This window comes from Hemitrygon akajei, chromosome 9 (assembly GCF_048418815.1).
Source record: "Hemitrygon akajei chromosome 9, sHemAka1.3, whole genome shotgun sequence".
NCBI classification, from domain to species: domain Eukaryota; kingdom Metazoa; phylum Chordata; class Chondrichthyes; order Myliobatiformes; family Dasyatidae; genus Hemitrygon; species Hemitrygon akajei.
In genome coordinates this window covers 37,287,099-37,300,228 of record NC_133132.1, presented here as the reverse complement: position 1 = coordinate 37,300,228, position 13,130 = coordinate 37,287,099, and the positions used below count along the sequence as shown (strand labels likewise).

Here is a 13,130-nt window from a genome sequence, read left to right as displayed (position 1 = left end):
GGGTAATATGTAACTTTGGGGGAAATTGCTGCAGTCGTACATACTCTGTATATACTCTACAGGAAATTGCGGTTAAGTATTATAGTCACGATAAATTAGGTAAATCACAGTTCTCGACTATTAACCATTCCTGCCTACCTCAATAAACCAGACGCAGAACAAATACACTTATCAAAGCGCTTTCACCTATTTTAACTAAACTCCACCCCCTCCATTGCGACCCCCCCCCCCCCAACCACCAGCACCGAGGCTACCGGAACGTCGGAGTTGTAGGGGTTTGAATGGCTGATAATGGGAGTACTACTTCTTTTAACTGGGCGCCTCGGTCTTTATTCTGACTTGTAGCATCTCTGTTTTATTAATTTTAAGGCTGCGGGACTGCGTGCATTGGTAACATATGCCGACGATTTAAAAGCCCAGGAAATTAGACAATTGGCATATGTTATTCCTAAAACTCAAATATTAATATTTGAGCTTCGCTGCATTTTAGCTAACATAATTGTCGCTAACAGGCGTGCTGTTTCTTTTGCTATAAATAAGCTCTTCTGGTTTTTCTTTTCACAATTTCAGAATTTTTGTTGATGAAATGGCTTCGTGCCATATGTCTGTTCTCAACTGTTACACGATATTCAACTCCAACCGAGTTAATTTGAAAACAAGACATGCTGCATGCCTGCCCAGGCAGAAACGAATTCGTCTCTCAATTGAATACTATTTTCCAGTTGCGATTCAGATTATACCTGATCATAGTTTAGCTTTGTAACATTATTGGCTCATATTTCTTTCCCTAGGTTTGACCAATCCGTGTGCACGCTATGGTTTATAAAGATCCAACGTTTCAGGAACAGCTTCTTTCCCTCTGCCGTCAGATTCCTGAATGGACAATGAACCCATGTGCAATACCTCACTATTTTTTCTTATTTTTGTACTTATTATTATATATACATATATATACTTCTTATAGCAATTTACAGTTTTTTATTATTATGCATTGCATTGCACGAAAAAAACAATTTTCATGACATTATACCAGTGATATTAAAGGTGATTCTGATAACCTGTTTTCTATGACGTGAAAAATAGTTTGACGCTCTTTCTTTCCTCTCTTTATAGTAGCCGGAAAGTAACAGTCAAATTCTCTCAACAACTAGTAAAAGTCACGACGGTCTATGTTTCTTCGAATGTCGAATCTCTTCCGAAAAGGGGTTTTATGACTGGGTCGCGCATCCAAACAAAAACAACAAGACTTACCCCTCCGTATTACCCCGCCTTGACCATTTAAAACTAATCCACACTGTGCCTCCACCGAGTTCTGTAAATCAGAATGCAAATTCAAAGATAAGAAAACTGAAATTAAATAAAAACATTGCATTGCTATTATATCAGGCTATTTATTAAAAAAAAGACATATATTCATTTCGTCCGAAAGAAACGGCGGCAATATAACCCATTATCTTTTATTTTCACACTCACAATAAAATGATGTTTCAACTTAATCCCCTGTGCACATTGATTTAAATGTTTACACTTTATTATATATTTCATAATAGACGATAGATCCATTATTTTTAAAAAAAACTTTTATAAAAGGTACTGGCAGTATACATTTAATTTACTTTTCAGCATTTAAATCTTCCCAAGCTGGTTTTCTAGCAAGACACATGCAGATAAAACATTAAACCCAAGAGCGCATTTGAATTTATTGAATACTCTACTCAGCCAACGCACAATTACTTTGAAAACGTCAGGCATCAGATCACGGCCAAATTTATAAACCCGATGCACCATTCTCAGTATTGTGTTTAACACTAACATTACTTTCCCCATTACTGTTTATATATTAATGATAAACATTTATTGTCTTTGCGCACGGATTTCCATTTACTTGGTACAAGCATAAAGCTCTCTGGCCTGCCTAAATCCATGGAGAAGTTTGAAAAGAATTCGGCGAGAGGTGTCGCATACTAAAGACCACTCGAATTTGCCTTTCTCCTTTCTTCCCCTTCCCTTTTCGCCCTATTGACGCGCTCTTATAAACCTTTAGAAACTCTCAGCCCTTTCTCTTATGTTCTGGGGTTAAAGTGATTATAAAATCAATATAAAAACTCCGAGATCAAGCATAAATTAAACTCGTGACGGGGAAAAGGTGTGACAGATGCTTTTGTTTGCCATATCAAATCTTTTTAGGGAGCTCAAAGATGTATCTACTGCCTGAAGACCGTTGCATCTGTTCAGTTGGTTAAGCAGAATGCGGTTTATCCGATTCTGGAGGAAATTGACCAGGAAACGAAGATTTAAAAAAAATCTGGACTTTGTTTGCGACTTAAATACAGGGACTTAATTAAATGATTTTGTTGATTTTACAGACAGGAAAAGTTAGTCGGGTCGTAGACACCCTTGTAAGTGGACATTACATTTCAGTCGGGTATTTTTTACAACTGAATTTTATTTTATTTTTACACATAGTGCAACGGCTAATCCCACTTTAAAAACTCCCGCACAGGTTTCTCGTCATCGTTGGTTAGGACGGAAAATCACCATTTTTTACACATTCTTTACATATATATAATGCAATGGGGGGCATGGGCCTTGTTGATAAATAGTCTGGTCAGATAATTGTGCATAAGCTAATCGAAGGATGACATAAAGTCGAAAATTGGATAAACTACGGTGCTCCCGCGCGTTGCGTTTTCGTATTGTTTCTCGCTTGCAAATTCCCTAATCCGTTTAAAAGAAAACACCACGCTTTGTGTGAAGGACAAGGGCTGAAAACGTACAAGTATAAAAATCAGCACTAGACGTGCTCAGTGGCAAATAAAGGCGTTTTAGTTCAGCAAGAGTGTATTGCATTAAGTCGAGATTTTTCTTTCAAAACTGAATTTGATAAGTTCTTTCGAATAAGGCTCCCTTCCCGGCCTGATAGTCTGCTATTTAATTTATTGCCCCAGTTTCAGCAAACAAAAGAAGAAAGTCACGTTTTCCGATTTCTAATCGTTTTAATTTCATTCTCGATCAAAGAGATAAGTACACTTAAAAAACGAGTGTCCTTTAGAAGAGATCGCACACTCCAGTGTAGCGAGTGAGCGAGCTATCACATACAGCGTTTGACAAACTCCGAATTTCACTTGAGAATCTCTGGGAGCGCCTATCTTACAAACAAGACACGGGAAAATAAAGCTGAGTTTATCGTGAGTATGATTGGTAAATTTTGCTACTTAGCAGCACAAATTGGGGGGTGGGGGGGGATTAAAATTGACTGCTTATACGTGCGGTTTAATGTATTGAAACAGATCGATTAATTAACGTTAAAATTGCAAATATTTTTAAATGCCTATATATAGATCTAAAACATGTTCCTGTATTTCAGATTTCTCTGGCAATGGTTTAATTTTACACCTTCTCCGAACTCTTTAAACAATAACGTCTGACTGCTTTGCTACATTGCCTGACGCATTCAGATGCTTTAAAAAAAAGTTCCTCCGAGAAGGTACAGGACAAGCTATAACATTAGCGAATGCATGCAGGAAAATCTAGATTACTTCTCACTAGGTAAACTATAAAATAAACTACTATAATAAGTAACATGGATGTTGAAATGCCCCAATGAATCTAGTGTTTTGAAGGAGCGGTGAAAGAGCTGATATCAAAAATGGAAAAAATTATTAGATAATTATAATTACGTAATAATATTCGTCACATTCCGATTCTTATTTATTTCTGTCCTGTGGGCGCTGCTCGAAATTTTAAGTGGATTTGGCGGCAAATAACGGTGTCGCCGTCAGTGCCAGAGAAACGGTTGTGTCTATGTGATGTTAGGCAAGTTACAACATTTGAAAGAAATTAGAGAGCTCGGCAGAGAATGCATCGAAAACCATGGTGCATCCCTCTGCATTGTACAAAGTCTGGTCTTGCTGTTGTGAGTTTGAAGGGCGCAGTTTTTGTTCGTATTATTTTCTGTACACTGTGGCCTGACAAAGATCACCAACTAACCAGGTTCTCTATTAGAAGCAAATTAGGAAAAATATATATATATTTAAAATGTTCAAATTTGAAAACTAAAGTCTTAAATTTATGTAAGAGTGTAAAATTATTCCGCATTTTATGTTGGGTTTGAGATCTCGATATTAGTATTAATAATGGTTTACCTGGATGTCATCGGAGCCCGGAGGCGGTAACCCTAGGTTTGGACCCGGTAGAAGTCTCTGGTCTGGGTGGATGCCATATTGGGATCCATGGCTCATTAGAGACAAGTCATGTCGGCGGTAGGCTTCCAAACAGCCCAGCTCTCTCCTCTGCTCATCCAGGCAAGAGGACTTGAGAGTCCGAGCATTATGAAGGTTGATAAAGTCTGCCGGTTCTCCGTGGTGGATCTGCTGGTAATACTGTTGGGTATGGTGGAGGCTATTCAAGGAATAGGCATCAGGGTTGACCGCCGGGTGGCTGTGCTGGAACTCATAATGAAAGGACTGATGGTGAAGAGGGGTGTACTGGTGGTTAGTGGAGAAATAAGGCGAGGTAAAGTCGGTTCCATTCGCCGAGTAGGTTAATGGAGATGTGGATGAATAGGCGACGGTCGAATTTGCCACTGATTCCAAGCATCCCAACTGCATCAGGCGATAGCTGTTTGATCCGTCATGACGTATCTGGAAAAAAAAAGGAAAAGAATAGAAAACAAATCTGGTTTGTCATTTCTTATACCTCGCAGGTACAAAAGTACAATCAATCCGCTCCATCGCTCAAACACTAAAGCCTTCGAGAGAATACAACGGCCACCGTCTTAAATCTACTCATCACCCACTGAAAATACACAAATCCCTCAAACAATAACACGGCGGTTTATCTAAATCCGGCTACTTAACTTTCAGTCTTTATAGCGATAACATTTTTTTTTCATTGTGGCAACTGTTGCAATCCGATGAATGCCATTCGCGCGACAGATGTCATAACGAATGATTTTCGCTCTTAAAGCCGCGAAAACGAACTTTTAATTGACTGCAGCAGCTTTAGAAATATTAGAGCGATCGCAGCCGTAATAAAATTACCTCGGGATCATGGACGAGACCCGGGAACGTTGCTGACATTTTCAATCCAACAAGAGGTTCTAATAAGAGCAAGTAAAAAAAAAAGACTCGACTTTCCCCCCCAAATTATATTCTCTCTCTACACCCTAAAGAATCCGTCTATTCCGGGCGAAATAGCGTTTCTTCTGCACAAAAGCGGCTCCCTGTATCACATTTTGTACTTGTCGGGGTTTTTTTTCTTAACTGATGGCGTAGGTCCCTTGGCAATATATAAGTTTTGAAAATTAAGCATCAGCGTTGAACTGGGAAGACAATAGACAGAAGCGCTCCATCCCAGGAGACGCGGAATAAATATTGTATCTTCTCATCACAGCCGAGGTTGTTCTAAGTTGTTAATTGTATTGGGGAGTTTTTCGTGCTTTTCCCGTTTTCTCTCCGGTAACGTTGGATTTATCATGCTTAATCTTGTAATCCTTTATTACAATTTTCGAGGACATCAGGGAAGGATTGATATATTTGCCCAGTCTATGGCATACCTGCTTAAAGTAAGTAGAAATTTCAGGCAAGATAAAACAAAGGTAATATTACAATCTTTATTACGCTATTCGATGGTTTAAATATTTTTGAAATAATGATTTCAGAAGAAAAAGCCTAGTTTTATTCAAAATGGCGAGAAACGTAGCAGATTATCCAGGCTGCCTATTTTTTTTGTATATAATGTTCTCGATGAAATTTATTAAAAGAACAACTTGATAGGATTTGTCCAGTCATGAAAAATTGTCGACCCTGTCTATTAGTTTTACAACACGCAACAGTATTACAGAGAACATTTCTTCAAGAACAAAACACAGAATCATTGCATATATTTAACTCTGAAGTCTTTTAATGGGTTTCCAACATGAAAGTAAACGAGAAATATATCATTGATAATGAGTAATAGTCGGTTTGCCAATTTTTTTTCGTATTCCGACTAGTGTGGATAATTTTAGAGCATATTTATCTGTATTTTGAAACAAGATATCACGTAAATGTAAGTATAGTTTCCACCGTTAGCTATATGTTGATACTCAAAATGATGCCAACAATTGTAATTAGAACAACAATGCATTAATTAAGAGGCACATTTAAGAAGGCTCTGGCCAACTTACAGGGTATTCTTCGATTTGAATAAATTATAATCACAGGCAACTCAAAAGGTATCCTTTCTTATTACTGTGTGCGAACAGAGTAATTGAGCGTATTCCCACCAATGATAGTGCGGGTTATTAAATAACCACTCTCCATCCCGTTTCAATAACGACCGCACGAGGGAGATGCATTTTAATGTTATATATCTATATATATGTTTTGATACACGGATTTTTAAAAATTACCCCTTATGCTCAAAATATTAACTAACTTAAAAGTTATACCATTTATATATAGACCGCTCAATACATTCAAATTCCACGTAGTTACTTTTAAAATTCGACAGACCAACCACTTATCATCCTTTTAAAAATATTTCTAGAAATGATTTGAACTGTCCTATTTTTTTGCTTTGACAAACCTCAATTAGACATATTAAACTCTATTCTTTTGGACTCAGCCGGGCAGTCCGGATCCATTCTTTTTCTGATAGGTGTTAAATTGACGAAATTTATCAAAAAAAGACGGTGTCTTTTTTTTTTGGGGAGTAGCAGGTCATTTACTATTGAACTCTGTGGAATAATATCCAAAAAAAACAAGTTTTCGGTATGGAGGTCTGCCTGACTATTCGCCTTTGCTCATGCATACTAACCAAAGCTGTCACCCCGGCCTCTTTCCCTTTGTATAAATCGACAAAGGCACACGACTACTATTTGCCTCTTTTGTGTGACGTCCATGTGTGACTGGTAGGCATGGGAAAAAAAGGTCAGTGTCTTCTCCTTTAGCATTTGATTAGCTCTGCTGAGTATTATTTAAAAGTTCTCCAATTAGACAAGAAACAAACAACAAAATAGTTTGGCTTTAAGATTGAACTGAGTAGTTTATTAGCCTACCAGGAGTACTTGGTCACTTGGTAAATATTCTTTTACTTTTACTCAAGGGCATTCTAATCACCACATACACATTTCGACAGTTTAGTTTCAGACTAAATCCCAAAAGAATCAGGTTTAATACCACTGGCATATGTCGTGAAATTTGCGGCGGCAGTACATAATAATAAAACAATATATAAATATGTATATACTAAACAAGTAGTGCAAACAGAGAGGGAAAGTAGTGAGGTAGTGTTCACGGTTTTCATTATTCATCCCGAAATCTGATGGTGGAAGGGAAGAAGCTTTTCGTGAAACGATGACTGTCTACAGGGCCCTGTACCTCCTTGTTGATGGTAGAAATGAGCAGAGGACATGTCCTGGGTGATAGGGGTCCTTAATGATGAATCCCGCCTTTTTGAGGCATCTCCTTTTGAAGCTGGTTTCAATGCTGGGGAGGCGAGTGCCCATGATGGAGCTGGCTGAGCTTACAACTTTCCTGCAGCTTTTTCTGATCCTGGCCCCTCCATACCAAGCGGTGAAATGCTCTCCACGGTACATCTGTAGAAATTTGCGAGTGCATTCTGCGTCACTGAACGTCCTTCGTTTTAATTTATCGACATGTATCACACCGTTACGATGAAACAACCTTATCGTCCACACTTTATACACACTCGTTGCTTCTCCGTCCACCTCGCAGAATCTGGCATGGGACCAGACTGGAGATCCTGCTGCTGCAATCAACTTTAGTTAATTTTGATTTTAATTCATTATCGAAATAATAATGTTTAATGGTAAACTCGTCTAAGTGCTAATAGCGACCTATTTCAGCTTTATTAAAATATCCCTTTTGTTTAGAATCAAACTCATCGTTTTTTTTAAATATTATTGTTTTGAAGCACTTCGGCGAGTTTACTCTGCAAAGAAACGCCAGCAAAATTGCAACGGGAGCCTGCGACAAGAAATGTTTTAATTTGCGTATCGATGGTTATAAGTTTTAAAGTTGAAGTTTTTCTGCCGTTCCAAAAGTCTAAGTTTATAATATCCTCAAATATACCATATTTGTGGCAAATGTGAGTTTTAAAGAACATTTAAACATTTGAGTCAGTTACGTTCCATTTTTTGATTTAAAAAAATCCAGGAATTCTGATTAAAATAATGCTAACGTATTCATAATCACTGTTAAGTACGGCACTCTATTTTATTAAGGATTAAAATTAAAACTTCATCAAATTAGTGTCTAATGCACGTTTAACACTCAAGTGTTTTGACGTCCTTGAGGTAACTCAGTGGTAACTACCAAAATAACATTGGATGCATTTTCGTTTTCCCTGTGAGCTTGTTTGCAAACCTTATGAGGATAGGTTGAGCGAGCTGGGGCTTTTTTTTCCTTTGGAGCGAAGAGGGATGAGAGGTGACTTGATAGAGATGTACAACATGGTAAGAAGCATAGATCGAGTGAACAGCCGGAGACTTTTTCTTCAGCGTGGCACTGTTAATACCAAGAGGCATAACTTTAAGCTGATTGGAGGGGAGTATGGGGCGGCGGATATCAGAGGTAGGCTTTTGTTCCACAAAGAGTGATGGATATGTGGAATGCCCTGCCAAGGGGTGGTAGTAGAGTCAGATACATTAGGGACATTTAAGAGAGTCTTAATGGAGACGTGTGCCGGAAGAATGGAAGCCTATATAGGAGGAAAGGGGTAGAAATATAAGGTTAAAAAGTCGGCACATCTGTTTTTTTTTGCTCTACAGTCTACATTCTGAATCGTAATTATTCTTTCATCTCATTCAAAGGAAATTATAAAAAATATTTACATGCCATGTCTAATGTGGTATATTGGCTAAGGAGAGATCAGACTGGTGTTACTAAACATATTAAGGCGCTAAGCCACACAAGAGGATATTAGACCATATTATCAACGTTAGGTCAATGAGGTACACTTGCAGCTCTCAGGAAGTGTAGAGGAGACTTGACCCAAAAGCAGAGCAGCAGAGACAATTTAGCAGTAATAGATACTTTACTAATAGACCGCAAAATAACAAGCCACGAGGGGCCACAAAACAAGAGAGAACAGAAACTAACGCAACAGGCAACAAGGTAAACTTTAGGCAGGGAGAGTGAAGACTAAAGGCAACTGATCCGATGAATGAATAAGGACTGTAGATGAGAGCTGGGGTTAAATAGGTTGCAGGAGATGAGTCTGGAACGGGTGGGAGGTGAATCCTATTCGCCGGGTGGATACTGGGAGGTTCCTGCAGGAGCAGGCTTGAAAGCAGGAGAGTGGGAAAAGGGGAAACAGAGAGTGGAGACACTTGAAAAGAAATTCAGAGCTCAGGCCACGCTGATGAGGGGATGTCCACCAATGCAGAATAAAAGAAAGTGATAGGAAGGAGTCAAACTATGTTTTCTGTGTAAACTTGAAAGAGCATGAATGTCCAGGAAGAGATTTGGCCTTAGTGATACTGCAAAGAAAGGGAAGGGTGCGACCATGAATTGATTTATCGGTGTTAGAACAGTCCTGTCTAATGTGTAGAGGAATGGAATTCACTGGGATAGGACATGGGCAACCATTTTGTGTGAAAATTGTTATGGAGAACGCAGCAGGGAAGACTGGTCACTTATATTAGAACAATCATAGAACAATACTAAGGTAGGTGGCGTTGTGGATGATGAAGTAGGTTTTCAAAGTTTGCAGAGAGATTTGGGCCAGTTAGGAGAGTGGGCTGAACGATGGCAGATGGAGTTTAATGCTGATAAGTGTGAGGTGCTACATTTTGGTAGGAATAATCCAAATAGGACATACATGGTGTACTTCCAGGTTGAAGAAGAGGGCGGGGAACATCATAAAGGACTCCTCCCATCCTGCGCATGGACTGTTTGATCTGCTTCCGTCTGGTAGGCGCTTCAGATCCCTCCAGACTAAGACTAATAGGCACTGGAGAAGTCTTTTCCCTACTGCGGTCACTTTGCTGAACAGTTAACTGCCGGTTAACTGTCGGCTAACTATTACTTGGATTGCACTACCTGTATGTATAATCTATATTTTCATTTATATTTATCATTATTATTGTTATGAGCAGAGAGACAACATCTGCTGGAAGTAAATTCCTTGTATGTGCACAGGTACTTGGCGATTAAAGTCTGATTCTGATTCTGATTCTGATTCTGATTGAAGAATGCAGTAGAACTGCGTGATCTAGGAATAATGGTGCATAGTTCCCTAAAGGTGGAATCTCATGTGGATAGGGTGGTGAAGAAAGCTTTTGGTATGTTGGCCTTTATAAATCAGAGCATTGAGTATAGGAGTTGGGATGTAATATTAAAATTGTACAAGGCATTGGCAAGAGCGAATTTGGAGTATTGTGTACAGTTCTGGTCACCGGATTATAGGAAAGATGTCAACAAAATAGAGAGAGAGTACAAAGAAGATTTACTAGAATGTTACCTGGGTTTCAGCACCTAAATTACAGGGAAAGATTGAGCAAATTAGGTCTTCATTCTTCGGAGCGTAGAAAGTTGAGGGGGGACTTGATAGAGGTATTTAAAATTATGAGGGGGATAGATAGAGTTGACGTGGATAGGCTTTTTCCATTGAGAGTAGGTGAGATTCAAACAACAGGACATGAGTTGAAAGTTAGGGGGCAAAAGTTTAAGGGTAACACGAGGGGGAATTTCTTTACTCAGAGAGTCGTAGCTGTGTGGAATGAGCTTCCAGTAGAAGTGGTAGAGGCAGGTTCGGTATTGTCATTTAAAGTAAAATTGGATAGGTATACAGACGGGAAAGGAATGGAGGGTTATGGGCTAAGTGCGGGTCAGTGGGATTAGATGAGAGTAAGCGTTCGGCACGGACTAGAAGGGCCGAAATGGCCTGTTTCCGTGCTGTAATTGTTATATGGTTATATGGTTATAATACAGGCCTTTCGGCCCACTATGCTGTGCCGACCATTAAATCTACTCTAAGAACAATCAAACCCTTCCCTTCTACATAGGTTCCTATTCCCCTATTATCTATGTGCCTATCGACGATTTTCGTAAATGTCTCTAATTTATCTGCCTCCACCACAACCCGCGGGACAGCGTTCCACGCACCCACCACTCACTGTGAAAAGAAACCTCTGACATGACCCCTATGTTTTCCCTCAATCGCCTCAAAATTATGCATCCCCGTGTCAGTAGTTTCCGCCCTGAGGGATGAAGTCCCTGGCTATCTATTCTATCGGCGACTTTTGGCATCTTGTACATCTCTATCAAGTCACATCTCACCCACCGTAGCTCCAGAGAAAAGAAAAAAGTGCCCTGGGTTGCTTCCTAGAGATTCCAGATCAGATGCTTGTGGAACAGAGAGAGAGAGAGATAGATAGATAGATAGATAGATAGATAGATAGATAGATAGATAGATAGATAGATAGATAGATAGATAGATAGATAGATAGATACTCTAATGATCCCGAAGGAAATTACAATGTCACAGTAGTAGTGCAAATGCACAGATATACAAACATTAGAAGAGAAGTAAGAAAGAATAAAACAAAAGTTACGACAAACAGTCTAACGGGGGGGGGGGGTCATCAGTTCCCCTGATATAAGTTGACTTATTATAGAGCCGAATGGCCAAGCGTAAGAATGACCTCATATAGCACCCTTTGGAGCAGCGCAGTTGTCTCAGTCTATTACTAAAAGTGTTCCTCTGTTCAGCCAAGGTGGCATGCAAAGGGTGAGAAACATTGTCCAGAACTGCCAGGATTTTCCTTAGGGACCTTTGTTCTACCACAGCCTCCGGTGTGTCCAGTTTGACTCCTAATCAGTGTATTGAACCTGTTGGCATCACCCCTGTTGATGCTATTGACCCAGCTCACCACCGCATAGAAGATTTTACCGGCGACAACAGGCTGGTAGAAAATGTAGAGGTCTGCATGATACCACTGGTCACCCTGACCTCCAGGTAGAATACGCTCCATCGACAACTATCTGCCGTCACGCCAGGGCAATCAGAGGAAGATGAAGATAATCTGAGGAAGGGTTAGTGTTGGGGAGTGGGATGAGTTGGACGACGTTTCTCAAATGTCCATCCCATGTCTCATTCAGATCATCGTTTATATCACCTCGTGGTCATGGTGCACGCAATCACGGATAAAACGTCCAAAGTGCTTACAGGACATCAGAGGGAATTGAACCCGGTCCCTGGCGATGTAAAAGCGTTACGCCAGCCACTGCGCGATCGTACCGCCCCTAATGATCAGGGTTCATACTGGAGTCAGTTGGATTACGGTTAGTCTGGATTCACCTTGGGTAGTTTTTAAATGAATGACGGCGATGGTAAAAAGAGAACCTCCTAAAACTGGCAGCGGGTTACCTCGTGTGTAACCAGTCGACAAAGATTGTTTTGAAACGACGAATTCGGATGTGAAAGTGACAGTTAAGCAGAGTCCGAATCAGAATCAGGTTTAATATCACTGGCAAAAATCTTGAAATATATTAATTTGAGGCAGCGGTAATAAAAAATGCATAATAAAAAATACCGAGGCAGTGTACATGCGGTAAATTGTCCATTCAGAATTCTGATTGCGGTGGGGAAGACGCTGTCTCTGAAACGTTTAGTACGTGTCTTTCGGCTTCCTGTACGTCCCTCTTTGATTGTAGCAATGAGAAGAGGTCATGTATGGGGTTCTTAATGGTGGGTGCCGCCTTCTTGCGGCATCACCTCAAGCAGTGTGCTTGGAGGGCATCCTAGGCAAAAACCCTCAGACAAGGCGATAGGTCAATGCAGTAAGCACCACGCCTTTGACGAGAAAGGCGAAGCAAGTAGAGTCGCGGTAGAGGGGCATTGAAGGGGATCGTGTGGCCGGCCGTGTCAAAGACCGCCAGCAGATCTGAAAGAAAGATGTCTCAAGCTTACTTGCTAAATTCGTATGTTAATTAATGTCAAGCTGACGTGTTAAAGATCAGCTTTATTCGCAATATGCGTTTACATGCATTAGGAATTTATTGTGGTCTGTTGGTGCGACATGCAACAAAAACAACATCCAACAGTGATAAAAATCGGAATGGGAAGCAGATTTAATATCACTGGAACATGTCGGAAATTTGCTTTGCAATAACAGTACA

The 13,130-nt window shown here is 39.9% G+C and overlaps 1 protein-coding gene across 1 annotated transcript in view; it reads right to left on the bottom strand.

Moving 5' to 3' along the window:
* Positions 1 to 5,194, bottom strand: part of tfap2d (transcription factor AP-2 delta (activating enhancer binding protein 2 delta)) — a 64,925-nt gene extending 59,731 nt beyond the window's left edge. Inside the window, exons 1-3 of the mRNA XM_073055776.1 lie at positions 5,043 to 5,194; positions 4,146 to 4,643; positions 1,252 to 1,312 (exon numbers count right to left, since the gene is read on the bottom strand). Coding sequence (XP_072911877.1) covers positions 1,252 to 1,312; positions 4,146 to 4,643; positions 5,043 to 5,081 — 598 coding nt within the window. The 5' untranslated portion in view covers positions 5,082 to 5,194. The remainder of the gene's footprint in view (positions 1 to 1,251; positions 1,313 to 4,145; positions 4,644 to 5,042) is intronic.
* Between the last annotated feature and the right edge of the window lie 7,936 nt (positions 5,195 to 13,130).